General features: G+C 36.0%; 1 protein-coding gene across 12 annotated transcripts in view; it reads right to left on the bottom strand.

Moving 5' to 3' along the window:
• The window catches only part of LOC128022149 (inositol 1,4,5-trisphosphate receptor type 1), a 115,961-nt gene that overhangs the window by 62,435 nt on the left and 26,650 nt on the right, over window positions 1–26,876 (bottom strand). For 4 of the 12 annotated variants that reach the window (XM_052609428.1, XM_052609427.1, XM_052609429.1 and 1 more), the window contains exons 8-38: window positions 26,657–26,740; window positions 26,439–26,585; window positions 24,425–24,595; window positions 24,056–24,100; window positions 23,930–23,959; window positions 22,138–22,292; window positions 16,471–16,570; window positions 16,204–16,364; window positions 15,868–16,009; window positions 14,952–15,110; window positions 13,418–13,590; window positions 13,157–13,276; window positions 12,170–12,355; window positions 11,820–12,071; window positions 11,243–11,384; window positions 10,999–11,152; window positions 10,645–10,835; window positions 10,324–10,456; window positions 10,196–10,247; window positions 9,940–10,105; window positions 9,629–9,802; window positions 9,146–9,211; window positions 8,717–8,854; window positions 7,330–7,455; window positions 6,195–6,395; window positions 5,863–6,114; window positions 4,958–5,083; window positions 4,486–4,614; window positions 4,248–4,265; window positions 1,335–1,455; window positions 969–1,153 (exon numbers count right to left, since the gene is read on the bottom strand). In XM_052609428.1, the coding sequence (XP_052465388.1) occupies window positions 969–1,153; window positions 1,335–1,455; window positions 4,248–4,265; window positions 4,486–4,614; window positions 4,958–5,083; window positions 5,863–6,114; window positions 6,195–6,395; window positions 7,330–7,455; window positions 8,717–8,854; window positions 9,146–9,211; window positions 9,629–9,802; window positions 9,940–10,105; window positions 10,196–10,247; window positions 10,324–10,456; window positions 10,645–10,835; window positions 10,999–11,152; window positions 11,243–11,384; window positions 11,820–12,071; window positions 12,170–12,355; window positions 13,157–13,276; window positions 13,418–13,590; window positions 14,952–15,110; window positions 15,868–16,009; window positions 16,204–16,364; window positions 16,471–16,570; window positions 22,138–22,292; window positions 23,930–23,959; window positions 24,056–24,100; window positions 24,425–24,595; window positions 26,439–26,585; window positions 26,657–26,740 (4,299 nt within the window). The remainder of the gene's footprint in view (window positions 1–968; window positions 1,154–1,334; window positions 1,456–4,247; window positions 4,266–4,485; window positions 4,615–4,957; window positions 5,084–5,862; window positions 6,115–6,194; window positions 6,396–7,329; window positions 7,456–8,716; window positions 8,855–9,145; window positions 9,212–9,628; window positions 9,803–9,939; window positions 10,106–10,195; window positions 10,248–10,323; window positions 10,457–10,644; window positions 10,836–10,998; window positions 11,153–11,242; window positions 11,385–11,819; window positions 12,072–12,169; window positions 12,356–13,156; window positions 13,277–13,417; window positions 13,591–14,951; window positions 15,111–15,867; window positions 16,010–16,203; window positions 16,365–16,470; window positions 16,571–22,137; window positions 22,293–23,929; window positions 23,960–24,055; window positions 24,101–24,424; window positions 24,596–26,438; window positions 26,586–26,656; window positions 26,741–26,876) is intronic. The other 8 variants (XM_052609430.1, XM_052609435.1, XM_052609434.1 and 5 more) reach the window with 3 other exon arrangements.

Here is a 26,876-nt window from a genome sequence, read left to right as displayed (position 1 = left end):
TTGCTTTTTAATATAATATATTTCCAAAAGTAATTGTAAATAAAAGCTAGCATTAGCTTTATCCAGCATAACTATAACATTTTTCATATATTAAACTATGGGAAAAACAACAACAACAATAAAATACAATAAAAATTTAATTATTTTATAAATTGCTTTTTTGTTATGTTTGTCATTGTTGCATGGTTTTATAATGAATGAAATGCTAATTAAAAAGTAAAAAACTATTATATTATCATACTACTTTTAACACTATACTAATATATGAAATACATTCTCTATAAAATATCTTTATTTAAAGATTACATTACGGAAATGATTTTTCTAAAAACCTATGAACCCTTGAACTTAAGCACAAAGCTGTTAAAAACATTTCCCCAATTAGTGTTTTAACAAATTAAACTAATATTCCTGTTATTATCAATACTGTTGCCTTTCTGAAGACATTATTTTATACCAGTATATGCTAAAATGTATTGATATAGCTCAAGAATGCAAAGTGCAATGAATTATCACTTAAATGCACTATTTATTTGATAGAACATTTACGATCTAGCAGCAATCTTCTTTAAAAACCATCTTCTCAAACTGGATGAGGCACGTGCTTGTGTGTGTGTGTGTGTGTGTGTGTGTGTGGATCTTAGTCTAGTGCCAAAAGACAAACATCATCAGAACATTCCACCAAACTAAATTTCCCAGGACCTCTATCTCATACTGACTCAACTTCCCAATAACAATGCATGTGAATTCCTGGAATGAGTTTCCCGTATCCCCACCTCTTCAAATTCCATTTTGTAATGCGTCTGGAACAATATAGGTGAGGCAGTTATATTCACGATTGACCAACTGACTGAGCAAACAATGATTTCAACAAAACTTCTATTTTTAAGTTTGTCTAGATTAAAGCAAATCATACAAAAACATTGCGTCAATCCTCATTGGCTGTTCTCCAGAGACCCCGCCCTCACCTGCAGCCTCTCAATGATGTTCCTGTAATCTTTGGAAGTGGTGAGCGTTGAGTCTCTTCTGGACGCGTTGCGAGCTGACATCCTCCAGTTGAGGATGGTTTTCTGAACCACATTGTTGGACTTCACAAACAGGTTGTTCACCTGGCTGTCCAGATCCACCGGGATGGCGATCGCTCTGCTCTTGGCTAAACCAGACAATTGGAAATACAAAGATTAGAAGCACAATTCATAAATGGTGAAATTATTTCCTTACTCCTCTGGGTTTTATCTGAAACATACAACAGAGCCCGGATGTAAAGATAAATGGAAATGGAGTTGTATGAGGTTCAATCCTCTAAGTCTGAATGGACATGGTCAAATACTTACCCACATCAGACAGAACCTTAATACAGCTCTCCACTGAGGCCTTCTGGGCAGGAACGAGCCAGTTACAGTGGTAAACTCTGAAAACCCCCTGCAGGAGCTGCACAAACACAGGCTGCCGGGTCTGGAGAACAAGAAAGCAAAAACAACAAAAGAGGAAAGAGAAAAGAGCGATTATATTAGACCGAGAAAGACAAAAGGAGGAAAAGCAACAAAAAACTAATTATCAGTAATAATGGAGAAGCTAAGAGGAAACGTCTCTGATGGACACCATCAAAAGGATGAGGTTTTCAATTGAGTGGAACATCTCTACAATCATTTCTGGTTGTTAATGTTGAAATATTATTTAATTAATTTGTAATTATAGTGATCCTTTAGCTCAATTGGTAGAGCACTGCCCATATCAAGCGCAAGGTTGTGGGTTCGATTCCCCGGGATCACATGATAGGTAAAAATTGAAAGTCTGAATGCACTGTTAGTCGCTTTGGATAAAAGCGTCTGCTAAATGCATAAATTTCATTTAATTTTAATTTTAAATAAAGCATCAGACTGAAAAGTCTATATGTTGGTTAAAGTACTAAATGTATACTAATAAGTACACACAGTTAAAGTGGTTTAAATTGTCTTTAAACTATAATTTAACTAGTTTTGACTGAATGAATGTTTGGTTATATGTTGCCAACATAATTCCTGTCATTTTTTAAAGGGAAAAAAATTAATAATAAGCAAGAATGTATTATATTATTTATATGCATTATATTACATGTCTTTAAAGTGACTGTAAATTTATAACACCATTTATAACATCAGTTATAACAGATTTCTATTTCAAATAAATGTTGACATGAATCCAAAATCATGGTTTCACAAAAATATTCAGCAGAACAACTGTTTTTAACATTGATAATAATAAGATTTGTTTTTTCTTGAGGGGCAGATCAGCATTTAAGAATGATTTCTGAAGGTTCATGTGACACTGAAGACTGGAGTAATGATGCTGATAATTCAGCTTCATCATTAGAGCAATAAATTACATTTTAAAATATCTAAGAAAATTTATTCACATAGAAAAAAAAGAATTCTAATTAAAAATGTAAACATATTTCACAATATGAATCTATTTAATAAATAAAGGTTAACAAATTGTGATGTATTATCACCTCAAGTGGCAGAAACAACACGTCTTACCACCAACACAGCGGGTGAGAACCCAACAACAGTTACAAGAAAACTGCACAAAGCTAAGTGGAAGAATGACACGTTTACCACGCTTCCATGGTTCAAATGCTTTCTGGACAGCTAGACTAGTACACACAAGGGGCTTAAATGAAAAAATAAAAAATAAATCAACTCAGTGTGATCTAGTTTCCCACTCAAACAGGATGCCTAGACAAGAGTCTAACCCAAACTACGTCACCACATTCCAAGTGTAACCACTGTGAAGTCATTACAAAGCTGTACCTCGGTAATTTTGCTTAAAATGGAGGCCTGTCACAACAAAGAGAGATGTGAGAGATCAGAGAAGGAAGCTGTGATGAAGCAACACTTCCAGGAAAGAATGAATGGGGTTTAGGGTCAAGAAACGACAAAGTATTAGGAGGTACTTCCTACTTTAACTGCAGACTAAAGTAATTATACATACACATCACATTTTTCTGTATCTGCACTGGTCAAAGTAAACCAGACATTTATAAAGATTTTAAATAAAATGTCAAAGATTTGAATTAAATAAATGCAGTTTTTTTGTATTTTGTTTTTACTTTCCTTTTACCTGAATATTTTTACAAAAATCATGGTTAGGCAGAAAAACTATTAAGCAGCAAATGTTCTCAATACTTATTAGAATGATTTCTGAAAAATCATGTGACACTGAGGACTGAAGCAGAAATTTCCGCTTTGCCATCACAGAAATAGATTACATTTTCATGTTAAAACAGAAATCAATGCAGCCTTGTTTGAGCAATAGAAACGTCTTTCAAGAACATAAAGATGGTGGTGTAAATATATATGTATATATACAGTAATATTAAAACATATAATAATATAGAGATTATACTACATGAAGTACATAGAATTGGTAACTGTATAATTGTAACAAATTCTTAAATGATCATGTTTTTGCTTAATGCATTTTCTAAGAAATGACATTTAATGGCCATTTAATCCCTAATAAAATAAAGAAAACAGTCCATTTTTGGAGACTCGTTCATTTATGAGAATTAATAAATTTCTATTTCGCATTACTCTTATATGCATTGTTGCATTACTATTATATCAAAATAATCGATACTACACTGTATCATTTAAATTGGACTTATTCATCATATGAGTATTTTTTTTTCACCGAAAAATTTACAATAATGTATTAATGTCACAAAAAGTTTGTCTTTATGCAAGATTTAACCTATTTTGACCTGTAAACTCTACTTTATAGTTAAAACCTAACAGACGAAATGGGCATCATGTCTTCTAAAGCTCAGTATGTACAGATATAGTAGCATTCATGGGATTTCTTTCATCTGCAGACAACTAAATCAGACAGGCTACATGGAAAGACAGTTCATAGTAAAAAAAGACCAGGTTTTCCAAGAAAACGGTCAGCCTCCACAGCCACCAGTGCTCTACAAACGTGCATTTCACACACTATGAGGAGTATCTGCAGGCGAGATCAGCCCTAGTTTCGCAGATTGCGAAATAGAGATGTGGGAAGTCTGTATGTGATGATGTGCAAGAGCTCGAGAGAAGAGAGTTCTTGGAAAGCTCCGAAGAGTGCGTCAGTCGCCAGAGGTCAGGCCAATTCTTTAGAAACCTGCAAGTGTGATGAAACCGCCTGAATTTCTATAGATGCTACGGGTCTCACAAAAGGCACTGGCTGGTGAGAGCTAGAGAAGGGGAGGGGCTTTTACAGATACTTACGTACATATGACGCGCCACCTGAGCGAGGAAGAGGTGAAAAGGGTTAAGATATTATCTTGGAGGGTTTATTTCCTATGTATAAAGATAACGGTGTATTTACTTCAAAGAAATCAATCCGCTGTAGAAACTGAAGAAGGCGGTAAACCAAAATTGAAATGGAACTGAGAGCAACATATACTTAACTTGTGCAATTATACCATGAATATTTCGATATAAAATGCTGTATTGCGGTCATTACCTGTAAACTAGTGCTCTGGTCAGAGAAAGGGGAGCTGAAAAAAGTGGTCACAATACTCATCACGGTTTCTGTCACGTAGCTTTCTAACGTCGTGTCAGCATGTTTGCGGTCGCTTGTATTGTTGCAGACCTGGATGTAAAACAAGCATACAGAATAGACCGAATTATTGTGGCCTTGAGTCATTTGCTTCAGTAAGCACAGTCAGAACATACACTGATTCAGCCCTTTCCTGCACCAAAAAAAAAAGAAGTCAGATCTACTGCAGACGTCCAGGCATCAAAGAAATAAAACCCCATATTATACCACAAATAATGAATCACTCCTACATGACATAAAAAAAACCCACAGGCAATTAACAACAATTAGACAATGTTAGTTGCACACTGGAAAACGACAAACTGGTACTTTTTGGTACTTTACATGTAAACGATTCATTGGGGTTGAGAAAAATCCCTGAATCGGCTTCCATTACCCTGCATATGTCAACCAGAAAGTTCTCAAAGAGCTTCCACATGTGGTTGCTGGTGTAGATCTCCTTCATTTCCACCTCTGTGTCCACGTAGCAATGGTTCAGGAAGTTGATATATGCAATTTTGACCTAAAAAAAAGAACAAAGTATACATAAAATAAATAATAAACATTGTATTCATTTAAATGTATTTAATTGTTTCAAATAATAGAACTGAATTAAATTTGTAAAATATATAATTTAATTGTTTTTTTAATAAAGATTTTTTATTAAAAGGTTTTATGTAAAAAAAAAAATATTTAACAATTTAATAATTAATATTTAAATAACATTTATTTATATTTTATGAGTTCAAATAATGTAACTGCTTTAAAAAAAGTTTTATGTATTAAAATAGAATAAATTAAAATATAAATTAAAAATTAAAAATAAAAATATAAATAAATTATTAGAATATCTAATGACATTAAAATTCGAAGAAAAAATTTAAGTTGTATATATTAGAATATAACTAATAAAAAATGAATTACATTTATTTATTTAAGTTTTATGTATTAAAACTGAATTAACTTTTGAATTAACGAGCTTGATTAATTAAATATATCTCCCACATTGTGGTACTAAGTGGGGGGGGGGTTAGGTGCGTTGAGTTAAAAAAGTTGAAAACTAATAATTTAGACTTAAAACTTAAATAATTCCGTCATTGCCAATCTAGTCTCACGTAGCCAGACTTTGGACTTGTCTGGTACTCACTGCAGCTTATTCTGGCCAAGAATCGCCCACTTACACAGGAACTGACCATCTGACCAATGTAAAGCAATCAAGTGGAGTTTGTTTTGCTTTTATGATACCACAACAACACAATGTTGCAGAAAGAATGATGTGGCATGAAGCTGTAGACCACTGACCTCAGGGATGCAGTCTTTGTGCGTAACCACACGGACGATATCGTCCAATGGCAGCAGGGAGTTACACTTGATTTCGGTGTAGACGTTTTTCCCCTCTGTGCAGACGGCCAACAGCTCCACCAGGTGGATGTGGTACATGAGGGGGCTGTTTTCATCCATCCGGTCACGCTCCGAACGCATCATCTGGACCAGAGTCTGGAAGGAGGCCCGGTCATTATAAAAGACCAGCACGTCCTCTCCAGAGTTCACCAGCTGCAGAAAAAATTAATTCATGTTAAATCCCAGACACAATCACCCAAAGCAAACGTAACTTCAGCACATCAACTACCCACCTCTGCCATTACAATATCCTGGCATTTTTTGATAAATTTGTTCTCGGCCTTGACGATGGTCTGCAGGAACTTCAGGTACTGCACGTGTCTGCCGTGGGTCTCTATGCAGTGGACGAAATGCTGTACAACACGCTCGTCTATCTCACTGCACAGCTGATAGTTGTTCATGAATATGTGCTGCATGGTGATGGCCTCCAGGATCTACAAATGGCAAAAAAGATCAGATATGTATATGCAATTACAGTTCACAAACAAACACTCCGAGGTGACTTCCTGGTTGTTCTAGCACCCCAGAAAAGAGGTGAAATAAATTAGAGCTTCATTCAAATCGAGCAAGAAGTGGGGCATGTGTGATGCTGAAACACTACATTTTACAAAGATTGTTGTTTTCATTCACAAAGCAAAACCATTACGACAAACACAAATTCAAAATGCTTTAACAATGAACTAAAAAAATCTGTCCTGCCAAAGTTATTATTATTGTTACACCCTGAAGCTCGTTTTGATATCTTCTATCTTTGCTCATCATGAAGATATCATTAAATATTAAACATTAAATATGCACATTTTAAATATAAGTTTTTTTGAAAAATACAATGTTGTATCCAAAAAGAAAAAGTAAATATATTTAGTTAATTAAAAGATTTGAAGTAGTGTCTCCAGGTCTTTCACCATCCTTATAAAAATCTGATTTATGCTTAAAAATAAACAAACAAATAAATAAATAAATGTGTATTCAACAACATATTACAGTATGACAAATACATTCTCACACACACTGAAAGTCTGAGATCTAACATCCAAAAATATAGATAAATATGCTGTGGTGAATACCTGATAATAATATATTAAGACATTTTTTATTAAATTTAATTGCATTTCATGACTAACCTAATGATATCCAAACAGTGTAATTACCACATGCTTACGTTACAATTCCACTAAAATAAAACCACAATTAATCTCGTCATGATGTCATGATGATGAACTCTGAATCATCATCATGATATTTTAAAGTTGCTAAGATGTAGCAATATGGAAACCGAGAACACCCGTCAGTGCCGCCCCCCACCCGACACTCATCCAGCGTGACGAGCACAGCTGCCCTGATGTGTGTGTGAGGAGGAGAGCTCACCCCAGGGTTGAGGAACAGGTTGGTGTGTTTGTGGAGCAGAGTCTGGTTCTGCTGGTTCCCTGCGCAGAAGTTCTGAAGAAACTCGTGAGCCAGTTTCATGATCTCTTGCATTCGGACATCCTCACCCTGCGAAAATTAAAATATTAACAAAATATTAATACCTGTTCATATCTCAAAGTAAATAAGTGATACCAAATGAAATACAACATGGATTGAATAAAACACCTTCACAATAAATAACTTGTGTATCCATACGAGAGTCATTTAATTCAGATAGATAACTGCTCTGAATGATTCACTAGTGTTTTAATTCGCTAAAAAGAACCAACTCATAGAAGGCATTCATTCAAGAAATGGACTACACTGGATGTGTTGCATTTCTGATTCACTAAAAAGAATTGGACAATAAGTGTCATTCATTCAAGAATCATACCAAACTCTCAGAATTATTTGTTTTTAATTGATCGCAACAGTCATTCATTAAAAAAAGAACTACATTGGTCATATTGCATGTTTTTTGATTCACTGATTAACATCTGGAAGCATCACATGTATTGATTTAGTAAAGAGAAACAGAAAATAAAGAGTTATATATTCAAGAGGCACACTATTCTGGTCACAGTAGTTTTTGATTCACCAAAAAGAACTGAATCATAGGAGTGATTCAGTCAGGAATCACATTACACTAGGCGCATAACATGTTTTTGATTCACTTGAAAGATCTGAATTTTAAAAGTCATTCATTCTAGGATTGTATGAACTGGGCATGTTGCATGTTTTTGATTCACTTAAAAAAGTAATTCATTCAAGAATTGTATGAACTGGGCATGTTGCATGTTTTTGATTCACTTTAAAAAGAACTGAATCATAGGAGTGATTCAGTCAGGAATCACATTACACTAGGCGCATAACATGTTTTTGATTCACTTTAAAGATCTGAATTTTAAAAGTCATTCATTCTAGGATTGTATGAACTGGGCATGTTGCATGTTTTTGATTAACTTAAAAAAGAACTGAATCATAGGAGTGATTCAGTCAGGAATCCCACTACACTAGACACATTGCATGTTTTTGATCCACTTAAAATATGTGAATTTTAAGAGCCATTAATTCAAGAATCAAATCAACTGGTCGTGTTGTATGCGGTTTTTGATTCACTAAAAAGAACCTGATCATAGGAATCATTTATTCAGGAATCTGACTACACTGAACGCTGTAGATTCAGTAGCAGTGCTGTGGAATCGCTGAATAGCAGGTATTTTAGTATAGTTTTCCGTCCGCATAAGCTGAAGAATGAATATCCGAGAACCATTAACACACCCGTATGTCATAAAAATAATTTGGCGAGTACCACACTCATTGGACTGGATCCACTCATATACTGCACCTTCTCATAAGGGATCTGCAGCAGTTCAAGCACCACTGAATGAGCTCCCATGTTCCTCAACAGCCTCTGCTGCTGTTTCTTACTCTTCTTCCCTGATGGTCCTTCCTGTACGCACAGTCTGCTTAGACGCAAGAGGATCTAGAGATAGAAAGACAGAAAGATTATGAGCTGAGGAGGAGAAAACGAAGTGAATGAACACGGTTTATCAAAGCTGGTCAAACTGCAATAGCTGTTACCGCTGTTTTTGTGTTTTACTCATGCTACAGTCGTAGCACTGGTTAATTAGATCTTTTGTTAACGAGGCTACATAATTAGCTTTCCTATTCTTTATAGTGCTTGGATGCATTATCTACCACTACCTTATAATGCTGAATGATCATGTGTGTGTGCGTGCGTGCGTGTGTGTGAAGTATGTGAACGTCACTTTACCTCCTTCACATCTCTATAATTGTCACTTCCATTTCCGTCTGTCTTCTTTTTGCCTGAACCAGAGTCCTTCAACATAAAGAGCAGACACAGACTAAATAAAGCATGAATGTTGTATTCCATTCAAATAATAATGGCTATTATGTATGGAAGAGCGCCTCAGGAAAAAAAAAGGTAATTGAGAAATAAGTTTAAAAAAACAGAAAGCGAGAAACAGAAGCAAGCTATAAGGTTTCAATTATGAGAAAAAAGGTAAAAATGATCCCCTTTTTTCACATATCTGATATATATGAGGCCTACAAAGCTTTTTGTTAGCAAACAAGCTAAAGTTCAGCTATATTGTACATTGCTCAAAAAACATAATGATGTTATGTAAGCATCATACAAACTGACAATACATTAATATAGGCCAGCCGACATAAATATGTAAACATGTAACTGGGGGTCTCTGTGAACACCTCTGTCTTAAATATTAAATGTTGTCACCTTCTTTTTGTGGTCGGACTCTGCTGGGAGTCCATCTCCTGCATCCATGCCTTCATCACCCTGTCGCTTGTACACCCAGAGCTCAGATTTTTCCACATTAGATCGCAGCTGGTCAAGGTCTGATTTGATCTGCTTGTAGTTGTCAACATCCTGACTGGTCACTAGAAGTTGAACCTATAGTGAAAAAGAAGGAGGACTGCATGAAGAATTAAAATACAAACAAATCAACAGCCATAAACGGCCTTAAAAGTGTTTCATGTCAATCCCATTCACTAAAGTACCTTACAAACCTATATCATGGTGTTAAATACCTGTTTGAAAGCCATGAGCACTTCTTGTCTCTGACTGAAGTGTCTGAAGAGCAAATGAAGTGCTCCAGACACAAGCGGTGGGTAGTCGTGCATGGTGAGATGCAGAAGAACCCGCAAAAACGTTCTGCCGCCATGGTCATCAAGATCCAGAGGAGAGTTCTCCTCACTGAGTTCAGGAAAAAAAAAATTACAGTTACACACTTACGTTCTCTTACAGAGATTCTTAAACTTTCTTATTCAATAAATGAATCCGTACCTTCCCCCAAATATTCCTTCTGCTTGTTCTTCAATGTTCTCAAAGTCCAAAGCTGTGGAACACACAGAAACACTCACATGGACTGTAGAATAACTCACAGGTGATAGCGAGCGGGAGACAATGCATACCTGGGATACTGTTGGGCCCGTCTGCATTTGCTGCTGGCACTGCATCCGTTTGGGTGTTGCTCTCGTCGAACTCACGTTTGAAGATGCAGAGGAGGCAGGAGATCCTGTAGTCCAGTCGCACGTTCAGAATAAACTGAACAACAAAAAAACACCAGATATGAACCCTGTTTTTACTTGCATTAAACATTTTGAAGCTAAACGGCTGTTCGGTTGAAATTATGGTTCCTCCGATAAAATACAATAAAATCAAATCAAATATTTTAAGCTAATTAAATGTTTTTCATTTCCTGTTTTCTTCTTAAATGATGGGTTTTTAATCACCTGTAGGATCTCTATGATCTTCAGTTTGGTGTCCATCACCAGGATGTCTTCCTTCTCTGGTTCTGTCTGGGTCTTCACCACGTCACCATCTGGGGGTGTTGTGGGGTTTATGGGTAAGAATCCACCTCCTCTTAGGACCACCTGCGTCATCAGCTCCCCAACGCCATGGATGGATTTCATTACATTGCTACCTGTGAGAAACAAAACCAACACATTTTTTTAAATTCTCTAATGAATCACATCTACTTGTACAAGTGTTAACGACTGTTTAAACATCATTCACAGGACCATGTTGAGCTTCTAGAAACTCAAACTCTTATAACATGAGAAAAAGATCAAGAAGCAGTTCTTTACTTTTGGACTCGTCTCCTTTTTCCATTTTGTTGACAGGATAGATGGTGCTGACATGAACACAGTCCAGAATTGCCAACAAGATCTTCGTCAAACGCAGCAAGTCACTGAAGTTGTAAAAGCCAAAGTAAATAAGGTTTCTTGCTAAATTCACAACCTTAGAAACACAAAAAGAAACAGCAGAGTTAGTCCCGGCCAAAACAGCCCGCATTTGTCACTCTCGCAACATGTTGGACGGGAGACTTACCTCAAAAGTAAGTTTGTTTTTCTCTTTATCAGAAAAAGGAATATTTTGACAGACCACATCTCTGAGGTAGTTCTCCACAAAATCCATAGTGAGTGCAAAGCGCTCTTTTATCTCGTCTCTACTGGTTCCATCATTATCATAACTAAAAACAAACGACAACATAGACAAACCAATACTTACACCTACAAATGGAAGAATACAAAAAAAAAATGTTTAAAGACGTCATTGGATGCGACATGCACTTTTACAAGTTGTCTGAACTGAAATGTGTGTACACAACTAGCCTATAATGATAAAAATCCACCCAGTGTTTTTTTTTTATCTTGTTAAATCTTTTCCCTTTCTCAAATCGAGCAGACAGGCCCCTCCCACGATAGCTTGATTGACAGTGGTGTTTCAGCACAGACTGGACTGGACTGGACAGCTTGCTCTGAAAAGAGCTGTTTTTGGCAAGGTAAACATGGTGTTGTTTTACACGACCATTGAGAAATTGTGTTACAGACTTTGCATTAAGACCGTAAAAGAATCATTTGAAAATTGGCATCCGATGACCCCTTTAAAAAACACTTCAACATACTCATCAATGGCGATTTTGGATGGGATCTCGGACCACAGCCTGGCGTATTTCACAGGCATGACCTGCTCCTGCGGGTCACGGTCTACATGCATGTGAAGCATCAGCCGGCAGAAGGAGGCACGGAGGTCATAGGGCAGGTCTTCATCGGACATGCAGCGCAGGATCAGGTCCACATCCAGCTGGCCTGATATCTTCTCAATGGCCAAGTACTGGCGGTCCAAACACATCCGTGCAAACAGGTTCAGCTGGTACCTGAGAAAGAAAAAGAACCAGGAGACCATGTTACTGAGAGCCATGTCGGCTTTTGCCCTAATTAACTTTGACCCTTGGCTTATTTCCTGTTGGCTGACCTGTAGTAGCTAATGACGTCCAGGTCATCTTTCTGGCCTTCTTTAGCATCTTGTGCCAGCTCTCTGATGCTCTTACTCTTGATCACCTTAGCACGGTCCTTCCAAAACAACCACACCTCCTCCTCATCCTCCTCCGACTCCACAGGACCCTCTCCAGACTCAACCTCAAACCGAGACAACACCAGTCTGGGACCGGACAGAGAAATACAGACTTCAAATGGAACCGGCAACAAACAACTCATTATATCCTAGCATGACAAACAGGCAAAAATAATTAGGAACATTTTGTACATCTACAATGTGTCAGTGCTGATTTTCAAGATGTTTTTCTTCTTTGAAAACACATTTTTATCATGTGAACACTATTACATGCTCTTAGCCATACAGTCAGAGACAGATAATGCCCATCACTGCCTTTAATTTACTTAGAGCAGGTCACTCGCATTTCAGAGCAATCCTTTTACTTTTCAAATGTGCCACTTAACAAAAAAATAAATAAATAAAAATAAATAAATTTATTAATATTAATTACTAGTGTTTTAAAAGTTTGGGTTCAGTAAAGAGAGAAAGAAATAAATTAATACTTTAATTGAAATTAATATTCAGATGCATTAAATTGATCAAAAGTGACAGTGAAGACATTAATAATGTTAAAATAAATTATTTTTCAAATAAATACTATTTTCTCTTTCAACTTTCAACAAAAATATTAAACAATATTTTTAAATATTACTGTTTTTACTGTATTTTGTATCAAATTAAACGGCGCCTGATAAGCTCCATTTAACCTGATAATGTCACCGGCCACAAATTTTGGAAAGGTTGTTCATATGACCATATATTAAACAAAAATAATAATAAAATAATCTGAGCATCTCATACTTCACTACATAAAGCAATATTGCCACTGAAGCCATATTTCATTTACAGTAGTTTGAGTCATATTCTGCTTTTTTGTTTTGTTCATGGTTTTCAAAAATGTCTCACTTGGTCTCTATCAGGATATCAGCATTGGCAGGATTCAGCACCGCATTACAGATCAGCTCCTGAGTCACCGGGATGGACTTGTTCATGGACACACACAGATCAGACAGGTAGTCCAAAAACCTAAACATAAACAGCACATGGAAACATGTCAGACTTCTCTCTCTCTTTCTTGGCACTTATATACTGTGAGCAACAACGTTTTGGTATTGCTCTCAAACTTTAGGAAAAGCTCTTTTGTCTTTGCAGTACACTCTCTCCCACCTTGGTTCACGGTTTTTCCTCACAAGGCTGACAAACGTGTCAATTTCTGCCGCCGTGATGTGCTTCTCTAAGAGCTTGCGGTTGTTGTGGAGGAGGGCCGTTATTGTATCTTCAGCCAACACGTCGTAGCCGATCTGTTTCTGCATGAAGCGGAACTGCTTGGCAATGTATTCCTGGACAAGGGGCACAAAGAGACAAAGTTTCTGTTCTTTCATTCATCAGACCCGCCACCCATTCTCTTATAGAGAAAAAACACGTTTATATGAGGATAAAGCATGAATCCAATTGTAGGGATGGTATAGTGTGTTGGCAAGTTAATAGGTTTAGACCCCACAAGGCTCGCCATTAAGCCCCTGATCAAGGCACATGTACTGTTGGCTTTGGATAGAAGTGCCAGCTAAATGACAATTTACAAATTCTTAAAATATTCTGTCGAATAAGTTTATTATAGTTAACTAATACTAAAATCAAAAACAATCAAAAACATACTTATATAAATAAAAATTATATAAATGAACTACATAAGTTTCTCGTTGTGTAGTTTAAATTGAATAACTAAAACCTAATAAATACTACATAGACAACCTTAAAAATATCCAAATTAAATCACTAAAAATAATATTCAAAATATTAACAAAAAGTATAATAGTATATCAATAACACAAACTGTTATCAAGCCATTAAAATATTTAAATCACAATTTATTTACATCTAATCTCTTTTTAAAGACAGAAAATAAATAAATGAATTCATCCATATCAAGCAGTTTGTGGCTATATTTTCAGCCAGTGGCCTCTTAAAATGTTTGCATCAATATCTCTATAAATGACCGGGTTTGTGGTTGGTATGACACTTTGATTCTAATTCAGTTTCACCATATGAAGAATGCAGATTACTTTAGTTAAACATCCCATATGATTTAAGTCAATTTGTTATTCATAAAGACTGTCTTTCTGCATTCAATGAGATGTTTTGCTCTGGTAGCGACTTTGTGAGTGCATATGTGTGTGCGTATGTGTGTGTATGTGAGAGAGAGAGAGAGAGAGAGAGAACGGGAACTTCCGCTGCCAACAAATTAATAAATTAATAAACCATGCTAAAAAATTATTAAATGTTTAATAAATCATATTGATCAATACATTATCACAGATGGATATATGATCCAGACGTTTAGATGGTATTACATATAGTTTTTAGAATGATTTCAAGGGTTAAAAAAATATTCATTAGACATCTGTAATGTTGGAAACCACAGGAAGTCACACTCATGCCTGCAGACACAGATATCATCTTGAAGTTTATGAATATAGCTGAGAGAATCAAAACGAAGGCAAGCTGAATTGAGTCGTATCAGCATGGCTTTCGAGAACATAAACAAACTTTGGGTTCTTTTTTCGCAATATGATTTTTTTTTTCAAGAGAAAAAGCAATTATGAAACTCTCATTAAATATTGTATAATATGAATCATTTTATGAGGTCTGTGAGGTTTAAGGTTGAAGCAGAGATGCTCTGATTGTGTTCCTGCAGACCCACCTGGTTCTTCCTGTAGTCCTGCTGTGAATGCCGCAGCACACGGTAGCACAGCCTGCAGATGTGCCTGAAGGGTGCGTGTCTCTGGTCACTCAGCTCCTCCAGACGCAACATGGGCCCATCACCACTGTCTGTGAATGGGGCCTGAAGCAGCTTGAAGATCTGTTGATGGAGAAAGTGAGGAGACTGGAATGAACACTACATCTGGTGTATCTACACTCTTGGCATCTATGGTTCCATGAAGAACGGTCACCATGCTTATAAGCTTTTACATTGCACAGAAGGTTCTGTAGTAGAAAAAGGTTCTTTAGATTATTTAAATATTCTTAACACCAAGAAAAAAATAATATTTTAAGAACCGTTCGCTGAAAAGTTCGTTGTAGAACCAAAAATGGTTCTTTTGTGGAAAAAAACCCTTTTGGAATCTTCATTATGGTCTATGGAAACAAAATTAATTCTGATCAAAACGTTTAAGTTTAAGTTGTTCTAAACTAATGAAAGGGAATTGACTTTCTTCAGGTTTGGATGAAATTTTGTTGTTATCTCAGTACAAATAGTGTTTAATAGCAAAAGGTAACCTTGCTAACAATTATATTTCTGCTTTCCCAAATGCGCCACCTGCTGTCCAAGAGTGATTTAGCATTTTCATTCAACCCTGATGATTTGTTGCCCTCAATGTGAAATTTTAACTGTTCGATGGAAAATAAAATAAGAACAACTTAGTTAATAAGGTATCTAGAATTATTTGATTCATAATTTAAGTATTTTCAACGGATCTCATATGCAGTGTCTACTGAGGGTTTCTTATTTTAGACTATTCAGTGCACATTTGGCTCTTCTAAATGCTCTTTTTAAAGTGAAGGACGTGTATTTTAGGCACTACAAGTGGTGAAGTGTGAGGTATTGAAGAGCATCCTACTTGTTTCAAGATATTCTGCTCTCTCATGAGTTTCTGCCGTTCACGGTCGGGTTTATTGACCATGATCTCCAAAACATCCTGCCCATTGTTTGGAATGTCCACCACAAAAAACACAAGGTCCTCCAGAAGCTTAGTGACAAACCTACAAAACACACGGAGAAAAGAAGGTCATGTTGATTGTAATGTCATGTTAAACTCTTAACAGGCCCTAATCAAGGACAAAAACCTTGGTGGGAAATGTTCTACATTCATTAAACGAGGTCAAAGCAAAAGCATTTAGTCAGGGGTCACTAAAGGACTGATGCACTTTCCAAGCAATACTCTCAAGGGTCATACCTTCTTTCATTCTGAGTGATTGTGCCCTTCTCCAGCTTGCCAGCGATGGATGCCAACACTTTACTGGCATCATTGGCAAAGTCTAGGTCCCTCACCTCCGCAGGAGGGACTGGCACAATGGCGAAGGCTTCTTTATCTTCTTTGATAGGTGATGTGCCAATCTGAAATGGAAAACGAAATGCAATTTAGTGCAACACTAATACGAAGTCTTAATAAATCAAATTAAATTGCATGAGAAGTGGTTTTGGTGAATTACTTAAAACCCACCCGTAACATAACCGGCTTCTCCTCCTCTTTGTCGATGGGGTTGTTGGTGCTGTGGACCCATGTATTGGTGCACAAGTGCCTCAGTCTCACATAGGAGTTCCTGAGGATGAAACAATTGATAAAAGACTCAATAACAATAACACACATTAGAGAGGATCAAAATGTACGACCTGCTTAATAATATATGACCTGCTATGACACATAGGTGCTCATATATACTTAGAATTACTATTTTTGAGAAAATTATCCAGTGTTACATATCTGTTATTTGCAAAAGTATGCAAATCTTTGCTTTCAATATCTGGTGTGGCCCCCTTTTGCAGCAATAACTGCAGCTAAATGTTTCTTATAACTGCTGATCAGTGCTGCACAACGGCTTGTAGGAATTTTAGCCCATTCCTCTGTACAAAACCGCTTCAACTCTGCGATGTTGGTGGGTTTCCTCCCATGTCCTTCCATAACATTTCAATTGGATTAAGGTCCGGACTTTGATTCAGTCATTCCAAAACATAAAATTTGCTCTTCTTTAACCATTCTTTGGTACAGTGTTAATTTTGGCAGGCATTTTTGATTTAGTATTAGTCTTAGTCTTGAGATGAAAATGCTTAATAGTCTTAGTCACATTTTAGTCATTTGAGTATTTCATAGTTTTAGTCGACGAAAAGTCATTTTTGTCAACTTTAAGTCACTACTTTTAGTCAATAGTTTTAGCCAAACTGTAGTTACCAAAATTTATTTTGGTAGCTATTTTATATGTAGTTTTCAAATTAAAATAATCATTAATTCTTCTCTTAGACCAAATCAATTAAGCTTATGAGAAATTTAAATCAAGGACTGAATTTGGAAAATCTTGAATAAATTATGACAATTTTCATTTTCATATATATATAAAGAAATAGAAAGACAAATACAATAGAGATACAAATTAAACTCTTGTTTCAGATACTGTAGGTTTTATTTAACATGAACACATTTATTTAACATCCTTTGTTGGTTAAAATTAATGACATAGGTATTTAATTTAGAATGCCATCCTTTTAAGACGGAAGGTATGCATGAAATACTGACACACATTCAATTTTCAGACACCTTTTCACGTTCACTTAATCCATAACTTACTGTACTGTATTTACGTGATATACTCGTTGTATATGAGAACTGAAGAAGTGGAGCGTGCGTGTGTGCGCGCGCAAGAAAGCACTTCTAACAGGGTGATGTCGCCTATCCCGCCTGCCTTCACTAACTTTAAGTTAATCGACAACGAATTGTGACTCCCGGGAAAAACGGGACATCTGGTTACCTTATCCCTACCCCTTTGGGTGCTGAGGTCATTGTTTCAGATCGCTAGTTCATGTTTTATTAGTCAATCCGTCCACTGCGGCCCTTATTCAATCGCAATGCAATGACAATAGCCTATAGGATGCATTTTGAATTTCCGGTAGTCCTCAAATAACATTATAGTCCAGTCTCGTGTAATTAACGAAGACGCGGCATAAATTTCATCATGATTTCGTCATCAGATATTATTTTTAGCTCGTCATCGTCTCGTTTTAGTCACAGAAAAAAATGTTTGTTAACGAATATTTTGCATCGTCATCTTCGTTAATGAAGTTAATACTGCTTTGGTAGAACGACAGGTGTGCTTTGGGTTGTTGTCTTGCTGCATGACCCACTTTCTCTTGAGATTCAGTTCTCAAACTGCGTTCTCAAAAAAAGTGTCCTGATATTTTCCTTTAGAATTTGCAGATGTAATTCAGAATTCATTGTTCTGTTGTAAACGAAACAGTTCCGGGGGAATGATGTATGAGGTCAGCTTAGTGCATGCGCTGTTCATAAGTAAGAAACACAGAAACGCAGCGGAGATATCACAGTAAAACAACGATCGCTAATTAGAAGTATCAGGATTTGTAAAGAAGAATGTCAGAGGATTTCGATAAAAGCCAAGAGGACACTGGTTTTCCTTTGCTAAAGTAAAGAAACTTTGCTTCTTTTGATCCTGTAAACAAATGTTAGTTTTCACACGACTCACAGGGGCATGCGTAACGTCATTCCCCCAGAACTGCTTCTGTGTACAACTGTTGGCACAAGCTAGATTAAAGTATTACGTTTTGAATATGGATATTTTTCGTACAAAAACACATAGATTAGCTACAGGAGACCTTTGTTCACCCCCCGGAGCCAATGCAAGCTACTTTTTTTATGGAAGGTGCTCTTTTTATTTAACTTCTTTTGGACTGAAGGAATGCAAAATCTGCTGACTGAGAGCTTCAAAGATCAAAGACAATTTTTTATATAACTCCGACTGGATTCGTCTAAGAGAAGAAAGTGATATACACCCAGGATGCCTTGGGGCGGAGTAAAACGCAGCCTCGTTTTCATTCTTGGGTGAATGAACTCTTTAATGTTGTGTATTCGCAGACTTAAGTTGTTCTGGTTGTATTGCTCAATCCAAAAATTAACCTTTCCTCAGTTCATGCCGCTGACTCCAACCGTGCTTGCGGGAAGCTATGGTAGTTACACACACACACACACACACACACCTTATGACTATCAAAGCCTCTATTGTTCTTAGTGTGTAAGTGTGTGTACGAGCAAGTTCAATACCTGTCAGGCCAGATTGTTAATTCACTCTTGCTCTACTAAATCGCCTAAAGCACAATGCACCTGTTCACATTACTCTCTTGCACACTAAGACAATGTTCACAATGCATTCCACCGTATTCACACTGCAATCTAATATGTTTTCCACAAGATTGTTAACATGATATTTTAAATGCTGCACTGGTTTAAACAGGCAATGCTTCTAAACTGAGCAGCATGTGTAAAAACACTGTGGCTTAATCAGAAATATGTATTTAAAAAAAGAGAGCGAGAGAGACAATGAGTCAAGTTTATACTCAGTGGAGGACTGTGACAAATTGCATGAGAGGAAGCAATTAAAAACATTTTTTTTAATAATGGTACAAAGACCAATACTGACGTAAAGAAATACTCCACCCAGGACATGATTTGGCCATTTTTTTTCCTTTGGTGCATGTGTGTGAGAGAGAGAGTGTCATCTCTAAAACATGCGGTCAACTCCAAAAGTTTTGGGTCAGTACAATTTTTTATTTTTGAAAATGCTGAATGACGAAGGAACATAATAATCTCAAAAGTTATCTGAAACAGTAAAGTAGACACTTTACTTGCATTTAATATTCTTTCTATGTATGTTAAATCAGTTTTGTACATTTAAATTACATATACACACAATTACATACTGCAGTTAACTATAATCTGGACATCTTCGTGCGATTCACTCATTAAATCTCAAAACTGAATATCCCCCATTATGTTCTGATTCTGTGCTGTAAGGAAGATTACTTCATAAAAACCACTTTCCAAGTGATTGGTTATATAAATAAGGGAATCTGGGGGTGGATGGTTACGCAAAATCTGGCTTCTGTTTTAGCAACATGTTTCAACAACATGGAAAGATATCACGCTGGCAAGGTGCACGGTCACCCTGATTTCCTGCCTCCTCACCCTGTTGGGGACTTTCCTGGCTATTTTCAGAAAGAAAAATCAGAATTTACAGGTACATAAATGAGGAAAACACACCAAAATGTGACACATGCACGCTCCACCCTTGAAGCTTTTGGGTTTTGTGGAATGTGGACAAAGAGTGTGACGGATGCGTGAGTAGACGTGATCGCATGTGTGCATTTTCCCAAGTTTGCCATCTCTCTTGTTCCAACACACATGATTCACTGAGACAAAAGAGTTAAAAACAAACAAAAAGAGTCGCCAGACCTCAAGAGATCCAAGACATCATGAGATATAGGTGACTTTCAGAACCAGGAAATGTGTTTGCAAAACGACAGATGTCCTGTGACTTATATCCATAGCTGCAAGAATCAGACACACAAGTCTGTTTTCTCATTTGGTTCATTTAGTGTTGTTTTCTACTTAATTCAAATATCCTACAGGCCTAAAAACATAACCAGCTGCTGCATGTATTTTGGATGGGCTTTCATGTCCACAGTCAGGGGCAAAATCTTAAGTCTGATCATGTTTCACTGTACACAACTTTTTCAGGCAACAGAAAGTGAGGGAATCAGAGAAAGAGGCATGAAATGGTCATAAACAGGAATCTCACATTACTCTGAGCTCAAACTGACAGCAGCAAGCCTGCCACTCCAACTCAAAGACTGATTAACCCTGACCTGCCATCACAGTCTCTGCATGCACCAATAAATCATATACCATTGTATTTTGTCATCTAGTGGGGTAAATTGCTGTGTTTACAGATCAGATTTTCTCCTGAAAAGACTAGATTTTGCATAAAAAGGACACTTTTAAAAAAAAACATTTTTGCAGTTTTACATTATTTAAATCAGTGTCTCAGCAAATTGTGTTATACTTGACAATTTTTTTTCCAGTAAATTATAATTCATACATTGGTGGTTTGGTTTGTTGCTTACTTGTGTATATGCTATGTGTGTGTATATACAGACAAAAAGTTTGCAAACATAACTATTTTTAATGTTTTTGAAAGAAGTTTCTTCTGCTCGTCAAGCCTGCATTTATTTGATCAAAAATACAGAAAAAAAACTGTAATATTGTGAAATATTATTACAACTTAAAATAATAGTTTTTTATTTGAATATACTTTAAAAATAATTTATTCCTGTGATGCAAAGCTGAATTTTCAGCATCATTACTCCAGCCTTCAGTGTCACATGTAACATCCAGTCGATCACATGATCATTTAGAAATCATTCTAATATGACGATTTATTATGAGTGTTGGAAACAGTTCTGCTGTCTAATATATTCGATGAATAAAAGGTTAAAAAGAACTGCATTTATTCAAAAAAAGAAATTCTAATAATATATATTCTAATAATATATTTTCTTTACTATCACTTTTTATCAATTTAACACATCCTTGCTTAAAAAAGTTATTGATTTTATTTAAAAAAAAAAAGAAAAAAAAAATACTGACCCCAAATTACTGACCAGTAGTGTATATTGTTATTACAAAATATTTATATTTTAAAAACATAGCTTCTTCTTTTTTTTTCTTCTTCTTTTTTTTTTTGATAATGAATCATCATATTAGAATGATTTCTAAATGATCATGTGATAATGATCCTAAAAATTGAGCTTTGCATCACAGAAATAAATGATAATTTAAAGTATAATAAATTTAAAAACAATTATTTTAAATTGTAATTACATTATACATTACATTTTTTTCTGTATTTTAGATCAAATAAATGCGGGCTTGTTGAGCAGAATAAACTTCTTTCAAAAGATTAAAAATAGTAATGTTTCTAAACTTTTGGTCTGTACTGTATGTGTGTGTATGTGTGTATATATGTGTGTGTATATGTGTGTGTGTATAAATATACACACACATACACGTATTAATTTTTTTTTCAATTGTGTTACCCCCCCTGTTTAAAATCCAGGGCTCACGCAACATTCAATAATTAATTCCTAATTCATCATACAGCCTTCTAAAAAGCACATTAAGACTGTCAGGTAGGTTTGTATAGAATCACTACATCAATTAATGACATATCAAGTTTTGAACTGTACCATTTAAACCTGTACAGGATTTAGAGATGGTTATACCTTGAGTGACTTCACTGGTATGAACCAAAAACGGTCCAGTGTGTACCTGGGTACCAGGGAGTCTCCTCCTCTGAGGGTGGTGGGATCCAGCTCAAATATGGAGGAGATGTCATTGCCATCGGGGACCGACACGAGGGTGTACATGACCTTCTCGTTGGGCGTTCGCAGACGTGCTCGCAGAGCTTCATGTTCTGAGTCAAGCTAGAGGAGAGAGGAGAACACATAACCATGAAGACACAACACTTCGCTCGGCTTCTTGTTATGTTACTGAGATAAAACCGGTCTTAAGTGATGCCATTAGCAGATGTTTAATAAATGAAATAATACATCCATGTTTACAAGTTCGCATGTGACCTGCAATTCCTCAGAGCTTCCAAGAATATGAAATCTCTTGATCAGTCTCACAGTGAAGTGTATGTGGGTTCCAGCAAAACAAGTCTACCATTTTTTTCTTAGACAACAATAGTGCTAACTCCTGTGCTTGGTTCATTTCAGGGAAACTCGGGGGAAATTTTCACTAGACCGTCACAAAATTTCACAAACCTGTTCAAAGGGTCTGTTATCAAGAAACAATGATTAAATTGAGAACTGTGAGCAAAGCTTAGTAAGTCATGCACACGAGCGACAGGAGGGAGCGCTTAAAACGAGTCGTGGTGTTATACTGCCACCTACAGATCACAAGCTGCACTGCTCAAACTGCTTTCCTTTAACTATAGTGCCGCCTTGTGGATGGTTAAAGAATACATTCTAGAAATGATAACCCAAACTGTTGAATAAAATGATAAATTCAATAGAAAAAAAAACAGCTAAACAAATGATCAAAATATTTTTTTTATTTCTTCCTTTTTATTTATTTGTTTTAAGTTAAATAGTGCTTTTTATTTCTGAAATAAAACTAATATTTTTTTTCCCCCAAAGTAATATTCTAGTGGGTTCAATTCAAGTTAGATTCAATGCATTTATGTCATAAAATCATTTTTTTTAATTATCATTATTATTTTGACCGGATTTTCTAATTTAAAAAAATAAATAAATCTGTAATGCATTTTTAGGTTTTAAAAATAGAAATGTGAAGCTTGTATCTATGTTAAAATAACTGCATTATTTGTTCATTAAAATATGTCTGTACAGTACATTTTTCTTTGGATGTAAATGGTCACCATTCTGTATTCATGCACGAATAATGCAAAAGTTACAGGGTTTACTTCCTATAATCATAACAGTTTTAATATCTGATATTTAAATTTTGCACAGACAATGCTGGTAGGGATTTTACATTTACATTTCATGTTTTGTAGCTAAACTTTCAAAACAATGTGTGTTTTAACATTTAATTTGATGTGTATTCAAACTAAAACCAAAACTAAACTATATAAAAAAAATCTGTAATTTAAATAAGGCTGATGAAAATTTATCGGAAATGACAAATATTAATTAATATCAAGTTCAAGTATTAACTATTAAAACTAAAACGAAAATAAAAAATGTATGACAACTATCTAGAAATATCAAAAAGAAAGAAAAAACTAACATAAAATTACTAAGACTAAAAATGAAATAAAAACATAATTAAAATAAAAAATAAAAGCCAATTTGAAATATTTATAAATTCTAAAATAGTCTATAGATAAAACTAAAATAACACTGACTGAATTTTGCCCACAAATGCTGTTAATATATCATAACATGTACAGAACCACATTTCAAATCTATAATGAGCAATAATATCAAACAAAACTGCACAAAACACAAACATATACTGTATAGAAAAATGCAAAGAGAATTATAGGGAACAACTTAAGGCCTTTGACATGAAGATGAAGCAGGTCTGACAGTACCTGGAAGTTAAAGGGTGAAAAATCTGCCACCTGGAAAAGAAATCAAAAATTCAGACAGCAGTTTAGATAAGATGATAATACACCCAAATTGTATGCCATCTATTCAACAGAAATATAACTACTTACAGATGAACGTGATTCCTGTGACTCTTCCTCATAGTCAGGATTAACCTGTGGGCAGATAAAGCACCAAAAATGTCCTCAAAATGCTAAAGGAATCAGATTATTTTAATTGACAGGAAATTGATTGATCCCTTTTCTTTCTGGTTTATGTCAAAATATCCTTAAACATTTCTGGCTACCCAAGCTAGCCAGTCACATTCAAAGAACAGCACCACAGAAGTGATTAAAGCTGTACTACGTAAGATTTAACCAATTTGGCATCTTACGGAGCAAAAATCAGCTCAAGTCAGGTTTGAGGCGTGATGCTGAAAATCTTACAGACTGCAGTTTTTAGCCTGAGAAAATCTAGAGGAAGTTAGTAAGGTTCCCTACCCAGTGGGAGAGGTTAGTGCTGATCTGGGAACAGCTGAGGGAGGGTCCCAGGCTAGTAGAACACACCTCACTCACCTCTGCTGCCAGGTAGTGTCCTGTGGCCAAGTGTTTGAACCTGAAAAGACTATTCCAGTAACCGGCGCCACCACGACACGGGTCATGATGAACCACCTGAAACATGAGATTGGGAGGAATATCACGGTTAGCGATTAGACAGATATATATATACACACTATGGAGCTGTTGAATGCTTTAATCTGATTGGCTGATGAATGTTCGAAGGTGTGCAATTATTTTCAGGGAAACACACAGCTAAAATAGTTCCAGGCAGGTCTTGACCACATTACAAGTCCATATCACTTCGCCAAATTATTTGTTATTTCAAAAGGTCCTTACAGCCCACAACAGCAAAAGAATTACAACCCACAACGATACTGACAAAGCAAATAAATATAGTAAATACAAGATGTTTCTATGTTTTTCCAACAAAGTTACGTTTTATCATGTATGGAAGGCACATACTCTATTTACGGGTGCATTTCAATCAATTAAATTGTCGTTGAAAAGTTAATTTCAGTAATTCAACTAAAATTTTGAAACTAGTGTATAAAATTCAATGCATACAGACTGAAGTAGTTTAAGCCTTTGGTTCTTTCAATTGTGATGAGTTTGGCTAATATTAAAAAAACTACTTCATAAGACAAATAATAAATAATAAAAAAAGCCTGTTTCACACATACTCCGTATGCAGTCCGTGTGCGTTACGTATGTGGTGCAGAAGCAGCACGGAATCATTGTGCTTTCACACAGGACGCGTTTGCAGTCCGCTACTGATCCGTGGCTGTTTATGCCACAAACACAACATTTGTCCATTATTTTGATTTCAAGCATTGTGATACTCTTTTATCACAGTACATTAACAATCTTTCATAGAAATTAATTTAAATTCAAATATAAACAACGTATAACTCATGCATTTGACTGATAGGTTTGTATAATAAGTTGCTGAAGCAAGCGGCAAAACATTTAAACACAACATTTAACCTACTTTTCTTGTTAGGCTATCACAAACATTTAATATTAAAACTCACCACTGACAGAAACAGTCGACTCTCGTGCCTTTTGCATTTAAATCTTTATTACAAGCAATCCAACGGGTCTCAAATAACTTTGTTTTCCTGCCTCTATAAAAGTGCATATATTAGGTTGCCTTGTTTATTTAAAGTTGCTCTTTTTCTTGTTTTTAACCTAGCCAAAAACCCATGTGTTGTGTGTGAAACACAGTAGGCTTTAAATAGTATACATTTATTGTGAAATTTCCATGTCAATCCATGTTAATTTTTACCGCGAACAATGCACTGTCACTTTAATTCAGCGCGTGCAGCACAGCAAAGATAGACTCGGTACGTAAACGATCGCTGCACTGCTGCAGACGCACTGCTCACGGAACGCATTGACGGACCGCAACCACGTACAGTGTGAACACTGGAATCCGTTAACATGGGTGTGTAAAAAAATACGCAACGCATACGCACTGCAGATGAAGTATGTGTGAAACAGGCGTAAGACCTAATGCACAGACACAGTTTTTGTGATTATTTTGTAGTTAAATGTTGAGTTATGAGAGATCACAAAAAAAACTGCATTATTTTGTTGTTCCACAATCGCTAAATAACACAAAAAAGTGAATAAACATTATAAAGCCAAAGAGGAAAGTTCTAGGACTTCTCACTAGTCCGCTTTCACAGCCTCATTGTTTATACTCGGACTCTTGCAAACACAAACTTTTCAACTTGTAGATTTTAAATAAAGAATTTTGACTGAATTTAAGATTAATAGAGTTGGGGGAAGCATATTGTTGGTGACATAAGTCAAGTGACTGTGTTGTAGTCAGTTTGTAACCTTATTTTAGTTTTTATTTCTGGCGATAGTATTTAGGCCATTTAATGAACTCGGGTTAATTTGTGAAGATTATCTTAACAACACACTTATCTCGACAACACATGCAACTCACCTCCACTTCCCACAATGCTTTGCTGCTAGTGGCAGAGGTAGCGGACTGGCGGCCGGTGGTTCGCAGGAACACATATTGGTTCTTCCTGTGTTCATCGCAAGTGAGAAACTTCTCCTGCTCGGCATGAAACAGCCGAACCACGTCACCCTTAGCAACCAGAAAGAAGTTATTAGCAACATCACATTCTAACATAGATCATGTGTCTGTGAGGCACCTACTCCTTTAAGAATGGCTTCCTTGTTGTCACTCCATTTCATAAATAAAACAATCTTCCAGCTAGTGTTGCAGTTCACAGAGTTCACCTGAGGAGAACGGAGAGGACAAAGGGAGGAGGGGGCGTCATAAGACAAACTATGGTATTTTTTGAGCATGAGCACTTACTAAAAACAATCATTCACAATGCAGAGACATTCTGGCAGCGAAAGTGGCTCTTAAATT

This window comes from Carassius gibelio, chromosome A11, assembly GCF_023724105.1.
Source record: "Carassius gibelio isolate Cgi1373 ecotype wild population from Czech Republic chromosome A11, carGib1.2-hapl.c, whole genome shotgun sequence".
NCBI classification, from domain to species: domain Eukaryota; kingdom Metazoa; phylum Chordata; class Actinopteri; order Cypriniformes; family Cyprinidae; genus Carassius; species Carassius gibelio.
This window is presented reverse-complemented; position numbering and strand designations above follow the sequence as displayed.